The 22,343-nt window shown below is 47.0% G+C and overlaps 1 protein-coding gene across 1 annotated transcript; it reads left to right on the plus strand.

The window, feature by feature from the left end:
* The first annotated feature begins 390 nt into the window (after nucleotides 1-390).
* LOC106610838 (brefeldin A-inhibited guanine nucleotide-exchange protein 3-like) lies at nucleotides 391-22,108 on the plus strand. Its single transcript, XM_082970389.1, is given in 24 exon segments — nucleotides 391-1,605; nucleotides 1,952-2,118; nucleotides 2,304-2,469; nucleotides 3,603-3,710; nucleotides 6,164-6,290; nucleotides 6,292-6,371; nucleotides 6,783-6,893; nucleotides 7,065-7,215; nucleotides 7,648-7,935; nucleotides 8,856-8,989; nucleotides 9,177-9,322; nucleotides 9,756-9,826; nucleotides 9,828-9,924; nucleotides 10,015-10,150; nucleotides 10,365-10,487; nucleotides 10,656-10,759; nucleotides 10,936-11,209; nucleotides 11,373-11,549; nucleotides 12,001-12,115; nucleotides 12,192-12,294; nucleotides 19,002-19,133; nucleotides 19,740-19,870; nucleotides 20,530-21,757; nucleotides 21,917-22,108. Coding segments are annotated over 24 exon segments (5,280 nt in total). The 5' UTR covers nucleotides 391-686.
* The last annotated feature ends 235 nt before the right edge of the window (nucleotides 22,109-22,343 follow it).

Raw genomic sequence — 22,343 nt, forward strand, 5'->3', positions numbered from 1 at the left:
ATCTAATAATAATATGCATATTCTAGTTCCTGGGCCCGAGTAGTAGGCCGTTTAATTTGGGTACGTTTTTCATCCGGCCGTGAAAATACTGCCCCCTACCCTAGAGAAGTTAACATAATGTTTATATATCAACCAATCAATTAGCCTAGTGGTTAATCGAAAGGTCACTGGTTCAAATCCGTGAGCCAACTAGGTGAAAAATCTGATGATGTGCCCTGAAAGCAAGGCACTTAACCGTAATTGTTCCTGTAGATCTCTCTGGGTTAGAGCATCTACTAAATGACTAAAATGTCAGTGTAAATGAATTAGACCGTGGAATGTTGCTGCTATATCGACAGTACCAGTGTTGCAGAGGGGATACAATAAGCAAAAATCAAATTGGGTGTCTGTTTGTTTGAGTATTGTAGATTCTGGGGAGCCCTCAGTGCTTGTTTGACCTGGCTGGTCCATGTGTAATGGAGCCTGAGTCTAGGAAAAGGTCCTTCTCCAAGAGGAAGTCTCACCTGGACCTGCTTAAACTGTGAGGACCCATAATCTCTTACTTGATTTAGCACTTTAACCTTGTTAAAAAAAGAATATGCCTCTACCTATCTGTATAAGCCTGTAACCCATACATCATGTACTAGTGAGAAGGAAGTAGTACTGCTGTAAAGAGTTACGTTGTGTGTGTGTGTGCCTACAGGGTGATGGATGGAACGACCGAGGCCTGTATGAAGGGGGGCATGGAGGCCTGCTACTCCTCAGTGTTGTGTGCCTGTGCCCTCCTGGGAGCTCTGGACGAGCTGAGTCATGGGCGTGGCCTACAGTCAGAACAGGCCCGCATGCTCCTGCGCCGATTGGATGAGTTGAAAGAGGGGGCAGAATCCATGCGGGAGTCCATGGAGATCAACAAGGCGGACTTCCGCTGGCAGCGCCACATCCTCTCCTCTGAGCACGCTCCCTGGGAGCCCTCCGGAGCGGAGCACAGCCCCGACATCAGCATCAGCATCACCACGGATACGGGCCAGACCACTCTGGAGCTAGGACAGACCACTTCAGAGGGGGAGGAGTGTTGGGAAGAACTCCGACTCCCTTCCTCTGGTGGGCCGGACGCTGACCTCGACCCTGAGCTACGTCCCTGGGTGAGGGAGCCGGGGGCGAAGCCCGGCGGACCCCCAGACGTGGTGCAGCGCAGCCACGCCCTTGTTTACCCCGACATCACCAACTTCCTGTCTGAGGATGCCCGGGCACATTCCCACTGCTCACGCTACAGCGAGTGTAACTTTAGCGTGGACGAGGGGGAGATGTCGCGCACTGAGATTGATTCCTGTGACCAGTACTCCATGGCGGCGGAGAAGGACTCGGGCCGCTCGGATGTGTCAGACATGGGCTCTGATAACTGCTCCCTGGCCAATGAGGAGCAGACACCCAGGGACTGTCCCAGCCACCGCTCCCTGAGGACGGCAGCCCTGTCCCTGAAGCTACTGAAGAACCAGGAGGCTGACCAGCAGAGCGCCCGGCTCTTTGTCCAGTCTCTGGCCGGCCTGCTGCCTCGCCTGCTGGGGATGCACAGCACAACAGATGTGGACACTTCTCTGCAGAACTTCTCCTCCACATTCTGCTCCAGCCTACAGGCGGGTAAGGGATAAAAAAAACCAACATATTATTTAACTAGGCAAGTCAGTTCTTATTTACAATGACAGCCCACATCGGCCAAACCTGGGGCGATGCTAGACCAATTGTGCGCTGCCCTATGGGACTACCAATCACAGCCGGTTGTGATACAGTGAGGAGATGAAGGGAGATAGCATTACATAATGAAGAGAGGACGTGAGATGACATCCGATGTCATTGAAACTTCCATTAAAGTAATGATGATGTCTTAGCAGAATAAGATACTGTCTAATATTTCTAGGTACCACTGTTTGATGGAGACACTAGGGGATAATATTGACCTTATGTTCTCTCCCAGGTGGCATCCACTCTCCAGGCTATGAGGGCAGTGAGAACCTGAACTGTCAGGCCCTGATGAACGCTGACGGCCTTTACCTGGTCTCCTACTATGCCTTGCTCCTCAGCCTCAAACTCTGCTGCCAGGACTACTACCGCAGGAGGCCCATGCCCGTGCTGGTCAGCCTGGTGAGTGGAGGAGGTGGAGTCTATCTTAGTGCATAATAATAGGATAAAAGTGAACTCTGAAGTGATCTGCTGAATACCATGTAGTATATGCTCTGTAGCCAGTTGTTTTGTTTGTGCTTGATATATTTTGAAGTGATCCCACCAGGCTTCATGGTTTCCCCATTGAATTGTCTCATCTGCTGCAGAAAGAATTTGTTCGTCTCATCCAGAGCAGTGGGGTGCTGGTGGTGCTGTCTCAGGCCTGGATCGAGGAGCTCTACCTCAAGGTGCTGGACAGGAACCTGCTGGGGGAGGCTGGCTACTGGGGCTCACCAGAGGAACACACCTTGCCCCTCATCACCATGCTCACTGGTAGGAGGGGACACAGCTCTCCCACACTGCTTTATTCACAAGGATTCTTTATGTCAACATAAAGATATGAAATTAACATAATGCTCCTTTGAGTCTTTAAAATCGGGGCAGCAGGTAGCCTAGTGGTTAGAGGCAGGTAGCCTAGTGGTTAGAGGCAGGTAGCCTAGTGGTTAGAGGCAGGTAGCCTAGTGGTTAGAGGCAGGTAGCCTGGCGGTTAGAGGCAGGTAGCCTGGCGGTTAGAGGCAGGTAGCCTGGCGGTTAGAGGCAGGTAGCCTGGCGGTTAGAGGCAGGTAGCCCAGCCTAGTGGTTAGAGGCAGGTAGCCTAGTGGTTAGAGCGTTGGACTAGTAACGGAAAGGTTGCAAGATCGAATCCCCGAGCTGACAAGGTAAAAATCTGTTCTGCCCCTGAACAAGGCAGTTAACCCGCTGTTCCTAAGCCGTCATTGAAAATAAGAATTTGTTCTTAACTGACTTGCCTAGTTAAATAAAGGTAAAATAATACAAATGTTCTGCTATGTTTTTCTGACAACTCTCATCACTTTGTGTCGTCTCTCTCTCGCTGTCTGTCTCTCTCGCCGTCTGTCTCTCTCGTTGTCTGTCTCGCTCGCTCTCTCACTCTCTCGCTCTCTCTCTCTCTCGCTGTCTGTCTCTCGCTGTCTGTCTCTCTCTCTCTCGCTCTCTCTCTCTCTCGCTGTCTGTCTCTCTCTCTCTCGCTCTCTCTCTCTCGCTCTCTCTCTCTCGCTCTCTCTCTCTCGCTGTCTGTCTCTCTCTCTCGCTGTCTCTCTCTCTCGCTGTCTGTCTCTCTCTCTCTCGCTGTCTCTCTCTCTCGCTGTCTGTCTCTCTCTCTCTCGCTCTCTCTCTCTCTCGCTGTCTGTCTCTCTCTCTCTCGCTCTCTCTCTCTCGCTCTCTCTCTCTCTCTCGCTGTCTGTCTCTCTCTCTCTCTCTCTCGCTCTCTCTCTCTCTCGCTGTCTGTCTCTCTCGCTCTCGCTGTCTCTCTCTCTCGCTGTCTCTCTCTCTCGCTGTCTGTCTGTCTCGCTCTCTCTCTCTCTCTCTCACTCTCTCTCTCTCGCTGTCTGTCTGTCTCGCTCGCTCTCGCTGTCTGTCTCTCTCTCTCGCTCTCTCTCTCTGGTCAGACATTGATGGGCTGGGCAGTAGTGCCATCGGAGGTCAGCTGATCCGTAAGGCCAACACTCAGTCCCCCTTCAGCTGTGACAAGAGTGGCAGTGATACCCTCATGGCAGGTACTGACACCCCCAGGTACTGTCTTCCCCAGGTACTGACACCTCCAGCTATACTTTCTGAGTCGCTTCACCAAGAAGGTTTTTGCTATATTTTGCTTAGATATTTAAGCATATTGTATTGTGTATTTTTGGGGGGCATTTTGCTTTATTCAGACAAATTAGAAACAGTTGGTGAGACCGATTAGGAGGAGACAAAGTGGGAAGGGTGGAGACGGACTGAACCCTGGTCTCTGCGGTTGCATACATGAGCCTAGATGTTGTACTCTCTAGCCTAGTGGTTAGAGGCAGGGCAGTAGTGAGAGAGAAATATGTTGTTCTCCTTGCATCTCTCACAGGGGAAAGAATGGAGAGCTGCCAGTGTCTGCCTACCTCTTTTATTATCACTGGGAACAAAAGGCGCACTGTCAAGCACTTGTGCCACTTTACCACAGTAACCGCTGCTGTGTTGCCCATGAGGCAATAAAGCTTCCACGTAATTAGCTAGGTAGGTACACATAATCAATAGGGGACGACTATATTAACGTGGAAAGGAGAGAAAAGGGGCCGTTGTCAGTTCTACTATTTACTTCCCTGTATGAGATGTTATTGTCATGCAGAGTGCCTTTATAGCTCTTAAATCTCTCAAGGTCTCTCTAACTGGACTTAGTTCACTGCCTGCCTGTTTACTGCCTGCCTACAGCACATTATAGAACTGCTGGGTCAATACACAGATAGATCTCCCATTGGTGCCTTTTCAGACAAGGGGTCTTTGTCAATAGATGGGGTTGATTCAAGCCCATTGGGCTGTAGCATAGGTCTTGGTCAATACAAAGGATCTGACTTGCAGATTGGCATTTGTTTTTTTAAATAATAAAAAAATTCCCCCTTTTTTTTCTCCCCAATTTCGTGGTATCCAATTGGTAGTTAAAGTCTTGTCTCATCGCTGCAACTCTCTTACGGACTTGGGAGAGGCGAAGATAGAGCCGTCTGTCCTCCGAAACACAACCAAACCACACTGCTTCTTGACACAATTCCCACTTAACCCAGAAGCCAGCCGCACCAATGTGTCGGAGAAAACGCCGTACACCTGGCAACCGTGTCAGCGTGCACTGCGCCCGGCCCGCCACAGGAGTCGCTAGTGCGTGATGGGACAAGACCATCCCTGCCGGCCAAACCCTCCCCTAACCCGGACGACGCTGGGCCAATTGTGCACCGCCCAATGGGTCTCCCGGGTCGCAGCCGGCTATGCAGTGTCTGAGACCACTGCACCACTCGGGAGGCCACAGATTGACATTTGTTGTCATGACTCTTTCTCTGGAGGCAGCTCTGCAGACTGGCACAGCCACAAAGTCATAAAGCTGATTTTAAATCTAACCTTAACTTTATTCCTAGCCTTAACCACACTGCTAACCCTAATGCTTAACCCTAACTGTAAATTACCGTTAAGACCAAAAAGCAAATGTTTGTTTTCATGAATTTTTACGATATAGCCATTCATAATGTTTCATGATCAATAGTCTACTGTACACAGTTGAATGTACTGTATGCTGTATTTAAAGCTAGAATCAGCATTTGCTACATCCATTTTTTGACTTACAAATGAATGATATACACTGAGTATACAAAACATGCTCTTTCCATGACAGACTGAACAGGTAAAAGCTATGATCCCTTATTGATGTCACTTGTTAAATCCATTTAATCAGTGTAGATGAAGGGGAGGAGACAGGTTAAAGAAGGATATTTAAGCCTTGAGACATGGATTGTGTATGTGTGCCATTCAGAAGGTGAATGGGCGAGTGCCTTTGAATGGGGTATGGTAGTAGGTGCCAGGCGCACCGGTTTGAGTACGTCAAGAACTGCAACGCTGCTGTGTTTTTCACGCTCAACAGATTCCCATGTGTATCAAGAATGGTCCACCACCCAAAGGACATCCTGCCAACTTGACACAACTGTGGGAAGCATTGGAGTCAACATGAGCCAGCATCCCTGTGGAACGATTTCTACAGCTTGTAGAGTCCATGCCCGACGAATTGAGACTGTTCTGAGGGCAAAAGGAGGGTGGTGCAACTCAATATTACGAAGGTGTTCCTAATGTTTCGTATGCTCAGTAAATACCGATGTATTCTTGACCAATAAAACGTATAAATGCCTCATGAGCTTAGTTCAACTGTTGTACACCATCAACACCCAAAATAGAAGCCTGTTTAACTCCAATGTTTGTAATCACTGTATAGCCTCAAAACATGGTTAAAACTCTAATTTTGATATCATGGATGGTAAGTCCTTACATCTCTAGACCATCCCTCAGCTTTTTACCAAAACAGAGGCAGGATGCCACTTTGTTATTGTTTCAACTACGGATTCTAGCTTCAAGGCTCTGACTCAACCACCATTGATCCTGTTTCATACATATGGGTTGATACGTGGTTCAATGCACAGATAAGGGTCTGACTTACTCACTCAACCTTTAGGCATAGTGTTTGCCCGCTACATCCTGACGGGCTGCTGGAAGAACCTGATGGACACCCTGTCCACCCCCCTGACGGGGCGCATGGCGGGCAGCTCCAAGGGCCTGGCCTTCATGCTGGGCGCTGAAGGAGCAGAGCCAGAGGGAGAGAGACACCGTCTGTCTCAGCCTGGGTGGACTACACAAGGCAGCCAGGCTCAGCTGTGCTCTAGGTAACAGGACCCAACACCATGGTGACTGGAGATAATGCCTGCCTGCCTGACTATAATCTCTAAACAGGAAGGATGTAGTAAACCCATTAGCTAGTGTGTTTACATCCGAGGCAGGCTGGGTCAAAGTATTTGAAAGAAAACAAAAACGATTTGATCACAGGTCTGGTATAGAGATGTTTCCAGAAAGACGTTTTAAGATAATCATATTCCTGAATACTTAGTAGGCCTATTTGTGTAGCTATTGAAAATAGAGACTGTATGAATTAAGACCATAAAGTGTTGTGATTCTCCATTTGGCTGCAGATGCTGCTATTGGCCAGGTGCTCTGTGACAGGTGGGATATACCCTCCCAGCCCAGCCCAGCTTGTCTTATTTACCGTCATATCTAATGAATATTCATGCATTCTCTAGGTGTGGCTGCCAATTGTGCCTGTGCTCTGGCCCAGATGGCAGCAGCCTCGTGTGTGCAGGAGGAGAAGGAGGAGAGGCAGGTGGGCGGGTCTGGAGATGCCATCACACAAGGTACATAACATACCGTGCTGTCTGTACATAGCGGTTCAATGGACTGTTTCAAACTAAGACACCCACTGTACTATAAAACTACTGTAAACGCAAACAATTACTTTGGATTTGTCATTACTGCACAAGACAGGATATTTCAGAAAAGATCCCATTGTCACATTTTGTTCCCAGTCAAGCAGCGTGTGGAGCAGAAGCTGGAGCAGATGGGACGTCCTCAGGGGGTGCGGCTGCACACGGCACATGTGCTCTGCATGGAGGCCATCTTCAACGTCGGCCTGGAAATGGGCAGCCACAACCAGGACTGCTGGCCCCACGTCTTCAGGTAACACAGCCAAGCTGTGGCAGAGCAGGCGATGCAGAGAGAGAAGAAGAAAAAACCCTCTCCATAACAACTCATAAAAGGCTGAGACAGGCATTCATGACAGCGTCGGACGGTGGATGCATTCATGACAGCGTAGGACGGTGGATGCATTCATGACAGCGTAGGACGGTGGATGCATTCATGACAGCGTAGGACGGTGGATGCATTCATGACAGCGTAGGACGGTGGATGCATTCATGACAGCGTAGGACGGTGGATGCATTCATGACAGCGTAGGACGGTGGATGCATTCATGACAGCGTAGGACGGTGGATGCATTCATGACAGCGTAGGACGGTGGATTCTTGGTACAGTTGCAGCCACAGGTTAATAACACTCATCTCTGTAACGACACTGAACAATACAGTAGCGTACCTGTCTCTGTCTACCCAGGGTTAGTGAATATGTCAGCTCTCTGGAGCACAGCCATTTCAGCGACGGAAGCTCCCAGGCCACCATGACCATCACCCAAGCCCAGCTGGCCGTAGATCTGGGGCTGGATTTGTGCGGCGAGGCCAGTCCGGACAGAGAGCTGGCCCTGAGCAGCCAGCCGGTCATTCAGCCGCAGTCCATCCAGGAGCTGCTGAGGGAGAGCAGCAGGGGGAAAGACCTGGACCGCAGCCTGATGACGGGGACCAGTGCATCCAAGGCCGTCTGCACTCTATCTACACAGGCAGACAGGTACTGCATTATAGGCTGCAGGACTGTAATGTTTTGTCCACTGTGTCTGAATCACATACTCGGTTTCATATTGTAATTTCTGTTTCATTGACTTTCATGTCTGAATAGCAATATAAAACATTGTAGTTGCTGTTGACGGAATGCTACTAGGCTGAAACACAAATGTTGTAATTTAAGTCCGTAACAAAACATGTAAAGAAAGTAGCCACCAGATGGCAGTGTTGATCAAGCGCAGCTCAAATACTTGAAAGTTTGACCCAGGCCAGTACTGCTGCATTTACACATGCAGGCCAATTCTGATATTTTTCCACTAATTGGTCTCTTGACCAATCACATAAGATCTTTTCACTTCAGATCTTTTTTTAGAGCTGATCTAATTGGTCAAAAGATCAGAATTGGCCTGCCTGTGTAAACGCAGCTTATGATTTGCTGCTCTTGATTGTACGGTACAAAGAATCACATGGGCATGCAGCATGTTCTCTTCTGGACATAGGTCATGATGGATGAGCTATAGCCTGATGGTTGAGAGAATGCCAAGATTGTGCAAAGCTGTCATAAAGGCAAAGGGTGGCTACTTTGAAATATATAAAATATAGTTTGATTTGTTTAACAATTATTTGGTTACTACATGATTCCATATGTGTTATTTCATAGTTTTGACGTCTTCACTATTATTCAATGTAGCAAATAGTAAAAAATAAAGAAAAACCCTTGAATGAGTAGGTGTGTCAACTTTTGACTGGTACTTTACATAAGCACTGGGCTTCTTTTAGTGAAAATAATAAAATCCCTTTTATCTAGCAGATGTTTCACTGTCCTAATAGTCCCACAGATTTCCATTTGGCTTGTGGGGATTCCTTTCTGCTGTTTGAAGAATACATTGACAATCATTTGCTCTTCACTGTGTGTCCTTTTTGCAGGTTATTTGAGGACTCCGTCTGTAAGCTGAACTTGGTTGGCCTGGTGGGTTTCCTGCACCAGCTGAGGAAGGCATCTCAGTCCCAGCTCTTTGAATCAGTCACTGAGACAGGAGACTATTCCTTAGCCATGCCAGGTACCAAACACAACACACTGTCGTTCCCAACAGACCCAGGTCAAACCCTGGGTCAAATTAGCCCAGTACAATGGAACAGTCCCAAAAGTGGTAATCAAAAGTTAAACACAGGTCTGATCCACAATGTTCATGGAAAAATACCCTTTTACAGGAGCGATGAACCATCATGTTGCCTTTGTCTTTGTAGGAGAGGCCAAGTCCACCATGGACAGGCGTAGTGCCCTGCACCTGTTCCGCCTGGGGGAGGCCATGCTGCGGATCGTGAGGAATAAGACCAGACCCCTGCTGCACATGATGAGGGCCTGGAGCGTAGTGGCACCCCACCTGGTGGAGGTAGAAGCAACACACCTGGGTAGGAGAAACACACCTGGGTAGGAGAAACACACCTGGGTAGGAGAAACACACCTGGGTAGGAGAAACACACCTGGGTAGGAGAAACACACCTGGGTAGGAGCAACACACCTGGGTAGCAGCAACACACCTGGGTAGTAGCAACACACCTGGGTAGGAGAAACACACCTGGGTAGGAGAAACACACCTGGTGGAGGTAGGAGCACCACACCTGGGTAGGAGAAACACACAGGTAGGAGCAATACACCTGGTGGAGGTAGGAGCTCAGGGACTTCGTCTCAACTGTGTGGCCTCCTTTGCTTATGTCCTCTCCTCCACGATCACTGATCTGGCGTGGCCTAACAGGTTCACCCTTTCTGCAGGTTAAATTAGGCATATATTGTTCTCAGTTCTGTTTATCTCTCTCTCCTCTGAGGCTGCCTGCCACAAAGAGCGCTATGTATCCCAGAAGGCTGTGTCCTTCATCCATGATGTTCTGATGGAGGTGCTGGGCAGAGCTTCCTCACTTCCACTTTAACGAGGCGCTCTTCAGACCCTTCGAACACATGCTGCTGGAGCTGTGTGACGAGGACGTGCAGGACCAGGTTAGTTGTCTCCTACACACACAAGGCCTCCTTAATACCCTCTTATAATTAGTTGACCCGGTAGTTAAGGTCCTACTGTTTGTCCGTCAGGTGGTCACATCCATAGGGGAGCTGGTAGAGATGTGTTCCCCTCAGATCCAGTCTGGCTGGAGACCTCTATTCAGTGCCCTGAGGACCGTGCATGGGACAGACATGAAAGACTACCTGATAGGAGAATACTCCATGGGTATGTATGTCTGACAGGCAGCCTAGTCTTAGAGTTTATTACATGTCAATGTTTCTGTGTATTGTATTCCCTAATGTACTGCACAGGTAACATATTTCTGTTGTCACATACTGTTTCTCTGGGTTGTCTGTGGAGTTAGGTTGGAGCCTTGTCTCCTCTCTCTAAGGAGATTCCTGTCTCTTTGAGGTTGTTTTCTGCATCGTCTCTAATGCAGGGAAGTCTCAGGCACCTGTGTTTGATGTCTTTGAAGCGTTTATCAACACAGACAACATTCAGGTGTTTGCCAACGCAGCAACTGACTACATCATGTGCCTTATCAAGTTTGTCAAAGGTTTAGGTAAGTCAGGTAAATGAGATGGTTACATGATTTTCTCTGTGGGTGTGTAATACTATTATCATGATCATCACATTTCTAGACGGAGACATTGAATGTTCATGTTATTTGGTAAGATATAATGGAAATGATTACTCTGGGTGCCATCAAACACGGCAGCCTTGTTCCCAGGAGAAGTGGACTATAAGGAGATTGGGGACTGTGTCAATGCCACTGGCTACAGTTCTACAGACCTGTGCCTCCCTGCTCTGGACTACCTGAGGAAGTGCTCCCAGGTAGAAAATCACTGGCCCATGGGCCACCTTAGCCATCTCCAATGTGTGTCACACTAAAATGAGTCCTCTTATCAGACGGGCTTCCAGAAAGTCTATTAAAATGGATAAATAAAGGGTCACAACCCTGCTACAGGAAGACTTTTCCCATCTACTTATAATGATGTTTTCTGTTGCAGTTACTTGCCAAAATCTACAAGATGCCTTCTAAGCCAGTGTTCCTGGGAGCCCGGCTGGCCAGCCTGCCCATGAGGGCCCAGGAAAGGTCTGTCAGCAGTGAGGATGGCATGGACTGTGTCCTGGCTGAGTTTGACGATGACACAGGCCTGATCCAGGTGTGGATCCTGCTGCTGGAGCAGCTGACTGGAGTGGTATCTAACTGCCCCCGGGAGCACCAGCCCCCCACCCTGGAACTGCTGTTTGAACTTCTCAGGGAGCTCACCAACTTACCAGGTGAGAAGAGATACCTTGATGCCACAGGACAGGTCCGATTCTACACTATCTACTGGAGTTTGGTTTTACATGGTCTGGGTGATTATCTTCTAAAAGTCACATAATCTAGATTAACGTAGCCTACATGAAAACCAAACGCCAGTTCTTTTCTTCACCTCCATAGGACCGGGCTTTGCCATATTCTCTGTGATCCAGCTTCTTCTTCCTGTGATGTCACTCTGGCTGCAGCGTAGCCATGGTGACCATGCGTACTGGGACATAGCCGCAGCCAACTTCAAGCACGCCATTGGGCTGTGCTGTGAGCTGGTGGTCGAGCACATTCAAAGCTTCATCCACTCAGGTACAGTGGCCATGGAATGACAAAGGAAATGACCTCTGAGTGGTGGTCGAACATGGTGTACAGACAAGAGGTGGGCAGGGAAAACCTGATCCTGACTCATGTTCTGAGATGCTTGATACATCCCCCCACTGGGCGCAGACGTCAGTTCAACATCTAGTTTTTATTTACATTTGGTTGAGTTGTCAACTAACGTGAATTCTATGTGAAATCAACAAAATTCACCATGACATTTGATTTAGGTTAAAAGTTGGGTGAAAAAAAGACGTAATTCCCTTACGTTGATTACTTTTTGCAAATCCAATCAGTTTACTACGTTGATTCAACATCACATTACATTTTTTGTTGTTGAAATGACATGGAAAAACAATTCAACCAGTTTTTCTCCAGTGGGACGGCCCCAGATCCTGGTTGTGCCTCTGTCCATATCCTTCATATCTCTGTGCTCCTATAGATATTGGCTATGAGAATCTGATCAACCTGATGCTGAAGGACCTCTTCAAGCTGCTGGTGGCCTGTGTGGCTGAACCTGCTGAGACTATCTCTAGAGTGGGCTGCTCCTGCGTCAGGTGACCACACAGACACACACATAATGTGTATGACTGAGCTGTAGGTGACGGGTGTGTTTGTCTCTTCCTGTGGCAGGTATGTGTTGGTGACGGTAGGCCCAGTCTTCACTGAGGAGATGTGGAATCTGGCCTGCTGTTCCCTGCAGGATGCCTTCTCTGCCACCCTGGAGCCTGTCAAGGTAAAGGCCTTATATTGTTATCTATATATACAGTGCATTCGGGAAGTATTCAGACCCCTTCCCTTTTTCCACATTTTGTTACGTTACAGCCTTATTCTAAAATGGATTAAATGAAATGTTTTCCTCATCAAGCTTCGCACAATACCCCCATAATGGCAAAGCGAAAACAGGTTTCGAATACATTTTTGCAAATGTATTAAAAACAGAATTACCTTATTTACATAAGTATTTAGACCCTTTTCTATGAGACTCATAATAATATATTTAATATTTTTTTGAATGATAATGGCGCCAGAGGGGATGGCTGCCATTTTACGGGCTCCTAACCAACTGTGCTATTTGTTTTGTTTTTTAGTATTGTTTGTAACTCATTTTGTACGTAATGTTGCTGATACCGTCTCTTATGACCGAAAAGAGCTTCAGGACATCAGAACATAAAGAAAAAAATCTTAATGAGTCTGACGCAAAGGATATACTGCTTTGTCGAGACAAGGCCCAAATCCCCGTCATCCGCGTGAAGAAAAGATGGAGAAAAGGGGGGAGGAGGTCGGGTGCCTTGTGAGAACACTACCTTCCGTATTATTGGCCAACGTGTAATCATTGGAAAACAAACTGGACGTTCTAACGATTTAAGAATATCCTACCAAACAGGACATTAAAAACTGTAATGTCTTATGTTTCACCAGACATGGCTAAACAACGACACGGATAATATAGAACTGGCTGGTTTCTCCATGCATCGGCAGGACAGAGCAGCTACGTCTGGTAGGACGAGGGGCGGGGGTGTGTGTCTATTTGTCAATAACTGCTGGTGCGCGAGGTCTAATATTAAAGAAGTCTCGAGGTATTGCTCGCTTAAGGTAGAATACCTCATTATAAGCTGTAGACCACACTATCTGCCAAAGGAGTTCTCATCTATGTTATTCGTTGCCATCTATTTACCACCACAAACCGATGCTGGCACTAAGACCGCACTCAACGAGCTGTATAAGGCCATAAGCAAACAAGAAAATGCTCATCCAGAAGCTACGCTTTTAGTGGCCAGGGACATTAATGATGGCAAACTTAAATCCGTTTGACCTAATTTCTGCCAATATGTCACATGAGCAACCAGAGGGAAAGAAACTCTAGACCACCTTTACTCCATACACAGAGACTCATAAAGTGGTCAGATGATGCAGATGCTACACTACAGGACTGTTTTGCTAGCACAGACTGGAATATGTCCAATGGCATTGAGGAGTATACCACCTCAGAATACCGGCTTCATCAAGTGCATCGACGACGTCGTCCCCACAGTGACCGTACGTACATATCCCAACCACATATCCCTCAGACGAACCATCAAACAGGCAAAGCATAAATACAGGACCAAGATTGAATCCTACTACACCGGCTCTGAAGCTCGTCGGATGTGGCAGGGCTTGAAAACGATTACGGATTACAAAGGGAAACCCAGCCGCGAGTTGCCCAGTGGCGCGAGCCTACCAGACGAGCTAAATGCCTTTTATGCTTGCTTCGATGCACGCAACACTGAATCATTCATGAGAGCACCAGCTGTTCCAGACGACTGTGTTATCACGTTCCGTAGCCGATGTGAGCAAAAACATTCACAAAGCCGCGGGGCCAGACGGAATACCAGGACATGTACTCAAAGCATGCGCGGACCAACTGGCAAGTGTCTTCACTGACATTTTCAACCTCTCCTCTCCTAAGACCTACATGTTTCAAACAGACCACAATGGTGCCTGTGCCCAAGAACACTAAGGTAACCTGACAAAATTATTACAGCCTCGTAGCACTCACGTCGGTAGCCATGAAGTGCTTTGAAAGGCTGGTCATGGCTCACATCAACACCATGCCAGAAACCCCAATTCACAAACCGCCCCAACAGATCCACAGATGACGCAATCTCAATCGCACTTCACACTGCCCTTTCTTACCTGGACAAAAGGAACACCTATGTGAGAATGCTATTAATTGACTACAGCTTAGCATTCAACACCATAGTGCCCTCAAAGCTCATCAATAAGCTAAGGACCCTGGGACTAAACACCTCCCTCTGCAACTGGATCCTGGACTTCCTGACGGGCCGCCCCTAGGTGAGAGACAGCCTATAGGGAGGAGGTCAGAGACCTGGCAGTGTGATGCCAGGACAACAACATCTCCCTCAATGTGAACAAGACAAAGGAGCTGATCGTGGACTATAGGAAAAGGAGGGCCAAACAGGTCCAAATCACCAACGAACTATCATGGTCCAAACACACCAAGACAGTTGTGAAGAGGGCATGACAACACCTCCAGATCAGGAGACTGAAAATATTTGGCATGGGTCCCCAGATCCTAAAAGTTCTACAGCTGCACCATCGAGAGCATCCTAACCAGTTGCATCACCGCCTGGTATGGCAACTGGGGCCAAGCTTCCTGACATCTAGGACCTATATATTAGGCGGTGTCAGAGGAAGGCCCAAAACATTGTCAAGGCTCCAGTCACCCAAGTCATAGACTGTTCTCTCTGCTACCGCACGGCAAGCAGTACCGGAGCGCCATGTCTAGGACCAAAAGGCTCCTTAACAGCTTCTACCACCAAGCCATAAGACTGCTTAACAATTACTCAAATGGCCACCCAGACTATTTACAACTAACCTGTACCCCTTCACACTGACCCGGTACCTCCTTATGTAATTTTCTTGTTACTTTTTGATTATCTATGTTATTTATTTTTTACTTAAGAAAATATTTATTAAATATACTAATCTCGATTTCTTGAACTGCATTGTTGGTTAACGGCTTGTAAGTAAGCATTTCACAGTAAGGTCTACACCTGTTGTATTCGGCGCATGATTTGATTTGGAAAGGGACACACTTCTATATAAGGTCCCACAGTTGACAGTTTATGTCAAAGCAAAAATCAAGCCATGAGGTCGAAGGAATTGTCCGTAGAGCTCCAAGACAGGATTGTGTCAAGGCACAGATCTGGGGAAGGGTACCAAAACATTTATGCAGCATTGAAGGTCCCCAAGAACATAGTGGCCTCCATCATTCTTAAATGGAAGAAGTTTGAAACGACCAAGACTCTTCCTAGAGCTGGCCACCCAGCCAAACTGAGCAATTTGGGAAGAAGGGCCTTGGTCAGGGAGGTGACCAAGACCCCGATGATCACTCTTACAGAGATCCAAAGTTCCTCTGTGGAGATGGGAGAATCTTCCAGAACCTTCTCTGCAGCAGTCCACCATCAGGCCTTTATGGTAGAGTGGCCAGACAGAATCCACTCCTCAGTAAAAGGCACATCACAGCACGCTTGGAGTTGGCCAAAAGGCACTTAATCTTGTTTCTCATTGAGAATCCTTTATCTGGTCTGATGAAACCAAGATTGAACTCTTTGGCCTGAATGCCAAGTGTCACATCTGGAGGAAACCTGGCACCATCCCTACGGTGAAGCATGGTGGTGGCAGCATCATACTGTGGGGATGTTTTTCAGCGGCAGGGACTGGAAGACTAGTCAGGGTCGAGGTAAAGATGAACGAAGCAAAGTACAGAGATCCTTGATGAAAACCTGCTCCAGAGCGCTCAGGATCTCCGACTAGGGCAAAGGTTCCCCTTCCAACAGGACAACGACCCTAAGCACACAGCCAAGACAGCGCAGGAGTGGGTTCGGGATAAGTCTCTAAATGTCCTTGAGAGGCCCAGCCAGAGCCCGGACTTGAACCCGATCGAACAGCTCTGAGAGACCTGAAAATAGCTGTGCAGCGACGCTCCCCATCCAACCTGACAGAGCTTGAGAGGATCTGCGGAGGAGTAAAAGGTGTGCCAAGCTTGTAGCGTCATACCCAAGAAGACTCAAGGCTGTAATCGCTGCCAATGGTGCTTCAACAAGGTACTGAGTAAAGGGTCTGAATACTTATGAAAATGTATATTAATTTAAAAAAAAAAATTTTTATACATTTGCAAAAATGTATAAAAAACAGTTTTTGCTTAGTCATTTTTGGGTATTGTGTGTAGATTAATGAGGAAAACAAACTATTTAGTCCATTTTAGAATAAGGCTATAACGTAACAAAATGTGGGAAAGTCAAGGGATCTGGATACTTTCCAAATGCACTGTATGTATTGTCTTAAATAGTTACATTTCAGTGACAACATAATCACTTAGTGAAGGCAACAACCATGTCTCCGTCACTGGCAAATACAGTCATGGGTGGTAACTCTAAAGCTCACTCGAAAGGCACCCTGTGAAATGTGCAAATAAGGCTTAAAACCGTATAACAGGGCTATTTCAATTCCGGTCCTGGAGGGACGAAACATTTCTGGGTTTACATTTTTTTATGGTTCTTCAAAGAACCGTTCCATTTATGGTTCTTCAGAAACCTTAAAATGGTTCCCTTGTGGCATCGCACTCAATAACCTTATTTGGTTCCAATTTATTTTTAAGAGTGTAGTAAAAGTAAATGTCGACTTACTATCATTTTGTATTCTTATTTACAGTACTGTATGTTGGGATTACTGTCATTCATTACTATATTTGTAGATTTTGTTACAGTACTGTATGTTGGGATTACTGTCATTCATTACTATAATTGTAGATTTTGTTACAGTACTGTATGTTGGGATTACTGTCATTCATTACTATATTTGTAGATTTTGTTACAGTACTGTATGTTGGGATTACTGTCATTCATTACTATAATTGTAGATTTTGTTACAGTACTGTATGTTGGGATTACTGTCATTCATTACTATATTTGTAGATTTTGTTACAGTACTGTATGTTGGGATTACTGTCATTCATTACTATAATTGTAGATTTTGTTACAGTACTGTATGTTGGGATTACTGTCATTCATTACTATAATTGTAGATTTTGTGTTACAGTACTGTATGTTGGGATTACTGTCATTCATTACTTTCTTTTTAGATACAAAATATCCTAGGTGTATGTGTACTTTCACTCTCTCAGCTGTTGATGACTGGGACCACTGTATGAAGTTCCATGTGGCTGATAAGCATGGTTCCGTCACTGTGCTGTGTGTTCTAGATCATGTTGACTTGATCACATTTTATGTAACCTTGTGCTCCAGACTGTACAGCTTCAGCATACTGTCATGGCCAAAAGGTTTGAGAATGACACAAATATTATTTTCCACAAAGTCTGCTGCTTCAGTGTCTAGATATATTTGTCAGATGTTACTATGGAATACTGAAGTATAATTACAAGCATTTCATAAGTGTCAAACGCTTTTATTGACCATTACATGAAGTTGATGCAAAGAGTCAATATTTGCAGTGTTGACCCTTCTTTTTCAAGACCTCTGCAATCTGCCCTGGCATGCTGTCAATTAACTTCTGGGCCACTTCTGACTGATTGCAGCCCATTCTTGCATAATCAATGCTTGGAGTTTGTCAGAATGTGTGGGTTTTTGTTTGTCCACCCGCCTCTTGAGGATTGATCACAAGTTCTCAATGGGATTAAGGTCTGGGGAGTTTCCTGGCCATGGACCCAAAATATCAATGTTTTGTTCCCCGAGCCACGTAGTTATCACTTTTGCCTTCTGGCAAGGTGCTCCATCATGCTGGAAAAGGCATTGTTCGTCACCAAACTGTTCCTGGATGGTTGGGAGACGTTGCTCTCGGAGGATGTGTTGGTACCATTCTTTATTCATGGCTGTGTTCTTATGCAAAATTGTGAGTGAGCCCACTCCCTTGGCTGAGAAGCAACCCCACACATGAATGGTCTCAGGATGCTTTACTGTTGGCATGACACAGGACTGATGGTAGCGCTCACCTTGTCTTCTCCGGACAAGCTTTTTTCCGGATGCCCCAAACAATCAGAAAGGGGATTCATCAGAGAAAATTACTTTACCCCAGTCCTCAGCAGTCCAATCCCTGTACCTTTTGCAGAATATCAGTCTGTCCCTGATGTTTTTCCTGGAGAGAAGTGGCTTCTTTGCTGTCCTTCTTGACACCAGGCCATCCTCCAAAAGTCTTCGCCTCACTGTGTGTGCAGATGCACTCACACCTGCCTGCTGCCATTCCTGAGCAAGCTCTGTACTGGTGGTGCCCCGATCCCGCAGCTGAATCAACTTTAGGAGACGGTCCTGGCGCTTGCTGGACTTTCTTGGGCACCCTGAAGCCTTCTCCACAACAATTGAACCGCTCTCCTTGAAGTTCTTGATGATCTGATAAATGGTTGATTTAGGTGCAATCTTACTGGCAGCAATATCCTTGCCTGTGAAGCCCTTTTTGTGCAAAGCAATGATGACGGCATGTGTTTCCTTGCAGTTAACCATGATTGACAGAAGAAGAACAATGATTCCAAGCACCACCCTCCTTTTGAAGCTTCCAGTCTGTTATTTGAACTCAATCAGCATGACAGAGTGATCTCCAGCCTTGTCCTTGTCAACACTCACACCTGTGTTAACGCGAGAATCACTGACATGTCAGCTGGTCCTTTTGTGGCAGGGTTGAAATGCAGTGGAAATGTTTTTGGGGGATTCAGTTCATTTGCATGGCAAAGAGGGACTTTGCAATTAATTGCAATTCATCTGATCACTCTTCATAACATTCTGGAGTATATGCAAATTGCCATCATACAAACTGAGGTAGCAGACTTTGTGAAAATTAATATTTGTGTCATTCTCAAAATTTTGGCCATGACTGTACATGTCAGAGTACTAGAATACATGTGTTGTATTGTGTGTGTCTGTGTAGAATCTGCTGGTGTGTTTCCGTAATGGTTCAGCCAGCTCCTCTGGGGACGCCTGTGAGGTTAAGGTGGCCGCCCCGTCCCACTTCCCCTCTGCTGAGGCAGAGTACTGGAGAATTAGAGCCATGGCCCAGCAGGTGACCCTCCACCATACACTCCTGTACATGCAACACTCCTGTACATGCAACACTCCTGTATATACATGTAGATGTGATGGAACTTACACACTTGGAGCTAGATTCATTCGCCCCTTTTTGGCTATGCCCTATTTAAAGGCAATGTTTCCTTATTTGCAGAGACTGCATATGTCGGCTCAATCGGAAATTACCTTTTAAATGTCAATCACGCTATTACGCAGATCTTCCGTGGTCCAGATTTAATCCAGGCCTAGGCAGCTGCGTTGACACAGGCAGCCTCATTCTGATATTTTTTCCACTAATTGGTCTTTTGACCAATCACATCAGATATTTTTCAGAGCTGATCTGATTGGTCAAAATACCAATTAGTGAAAGAGAGCTCAGAATTGGGCTGCCTGTCTAAATGCAGCCGGCGACATGCATGTTGATGTGACATATGTAAATGTGTGGCAGTCTACAATCAAACCTGGGTCAAATACATACTATTCATCAATATAGCTGTTATAATAGCTGTTATTAGACATTTCAAATATCTTGTATTATATCTCAAATCTTCTGTACTGTATGACTATATAGTGGTTGAACATGAATTCCTACTGTCTTTAGGTGTTTATGCTGGACACCCAGTGCTCCCCTAAAACCCCCAACAACAAGGAAGGCTTTGAGCATGCCCAGTCCTGTGTGCTCATCATAGAGCTCCCATCAGACCAGCAATCCAATGGTCACACTCAGAAAAGGTTGGCAACTTTTAATCACATAGCTAGTCTGGTGGCTTTAGTCAGTGGGACAGATTTACTAAACATTTACACCAGGTACAAGCAATGCAAAAACGTAGTAAACCTGTCCCAGTGTGTAAAGTTGATATATTGTGTGTTCAACCTGTTATTTACAGTACATCGTCAACTTTAAACTGTTGCTCTATTCTAGTCTATTCATACTGTTCTGTTACAGTTCATGTCTGGGTTCACAGCCTTTACTCATACTGTTCAGAATGTCGATTTTGAAGTGTAGCATATTCAGACTCATTCCCTCCTTACATGCCTCTGATCTCTCTCTTGTGCTGGACTTGCTGCAGAAAAATAGGGTAAGAGCACTTTGATGATCCATGCCATAATTCTGGTTTACTGGGAGCAGCATTTACACCCACCTTTCTGAGTTCATTACCTGATGTTTCAATGTCATGGACCGTAAACATAATTATATTCTGTCAACATCTTTTATCGGATGACATAAGCTTCTGTACAGATGATGAAGACTTCCGTTGTAGAAATGTACTGTTGAAGCTCAATTCCCATTACATTGTTCGTATTTCTGACAATCAGAACTACGGTATTGGTAATATAGGCATCTGTTTCCATCAATGGCTTTAACAACCCTTTTCTCCATCTGCCCACAGGATTCCTTTCAGAACTATAGTGGTTAGCTTACTCTCCCACCAAGTGCTGCTCCAGAACCTGTATGACATCCTGCTGGAGGAGTTTGTGAAGCACCCTGGTAATGCTGAGGCCCAGAAGAAGACCACCCCAGTATCTGACCCCAGACAAGCTGGTTTCCTACGGTACATCTCCATGCAGAACCTGGCCATCATCTTCGACCTGCTGCTGGACTCCTACCGCACAGCCCGGGACTTCGACACGCGCCCGGGCCTTAAGTACCTGCTGATGAAGGTGTCTGGGGTGTGTGGCGCTGCCAACCTGTACCGCCAGTCTGCCATGAGCTTCAACATCTACTTCCAGGCACTGCTGTATGCCACGCTCACCAACCAGGAGAGCATCACTGCTGAGCTGGTGAAGAAGACCCTGTACGAGGAGGACGAGGGCAGCTCCGACTCCTCCCAGCAGTGCTCTTCTGAGGACGAGGACATCTTTGAGGAGACGGCCCAGGTGAGTCCCCCGCGGGGGAAGGAGAAGCGTAAGTGGAGGGTCACCATCCCCTCACTCAGCATCCAGCCGGTCCCCAGTGCAGACTGGGCCTGGCTGGTCAAGCGGCTGCACAAGCTCTGCATGGACCTCTGCAACAACTACATCCAGATTCACCTGGACCAGGAGAACCTGTTGGATGAGGCGGTGCCTGTCCTCCGGGGAGACCCCCTCTTCCCCTCCACCCCCGAGACTCCCACGCCCTCAATGGGAGGCCTTTCCAGCCGGGGAACACCCTCAGACGACGACGTGCGCTCCCACCTGGTGGAGACGCCGTTGGAGGACACCCACAGCCCTACTGCTGGCTACTGCATGGAAAACCTGCAACACCTCAGAGGGGAGAGGACAGACACAGCGGGCCACAAGAAGGAGTCGTGGGAGAGTGCTGGGAACAAGCTATACACCATCGCCACCGACAAGACCATCACAAAGCTGATGATGGAGTACAAAAAGAGGAAGCAGCAGCACCATACTACTTTCGTGAAGGAGACCAAGGGGGGAGAGAAGAGGGGCGAGGCAGGGACCATGAGGGGCCCAGAGTCCTCCGTCCCACAGAGGCCCCAGCAGCTGGTGAACCCGGGGCCCATGAGACACTAGTTCAGTGCGGGGCCAGAGGTGCTGAGGCAGGAAATCATCAGATTCCGCTCCAGTTCTACAGCCAGCTCCCATAACGTCTCCCTCAGAGACTCAGAGGCTCAGATACAGGTAGGACCACATGCAGGAGAAGCATCACTCAGTCTATGGTCATGGGGGTGATAACAGAAAGTACTTTTTGTTTTTGATTAATCCAGTTTTCTTTTCATTATTGAATAAAGACATGTTGCACTGAAATGTAAGAGTAATTATCTCTCTCTCTCTCTCTAGGCGTGGACCAACATGGTTCTGACTATCCTGACTCAGATCCAGCTCCTCCCAGACACTACCTTCGTGGCCCTGCAGCCCGCCATGTTCCCCTGCATTAGTCAGCTGACCTGTCATGTGACTGACCTCCACGTGCGCCAGGCAGTGCGAGAGTGGCTGAGTCGCGTAGGGAGAATGTATGACATCACAATGTGAGGGGCACCCGCCTGCCTTAGATGAGATGGCAGTGTTTTTATAGGGGTTACTCAGGCTCAGCCAATGAGAATCTGCGTTGCCACTTTCAGCCGCATTGTTTGATTGTAATTTACAGGAAGTCATTCAGTTTGATTGTAATATATGGGAAGTCATTCAGTTTGATTGTAATATATGGGAAGTCATTCAGTTTGATTGTAATTTACAGTGTCACACTGTGCTAGGTTTGCTTTAACGC

The sequence above is a fragment of the Salmo salar genome, chromosome 28, assembly GCF_965601325.2.
Source record: "Salmo salar chromosome 28, fSalSal1, whole genome shotgun sequence".
Lineage (NCBI taxonomy): Eukaryota > Metazoa > Chordata > Actinopteri > Salmoniformes > Salmonidae > Salmo > Salmo salar.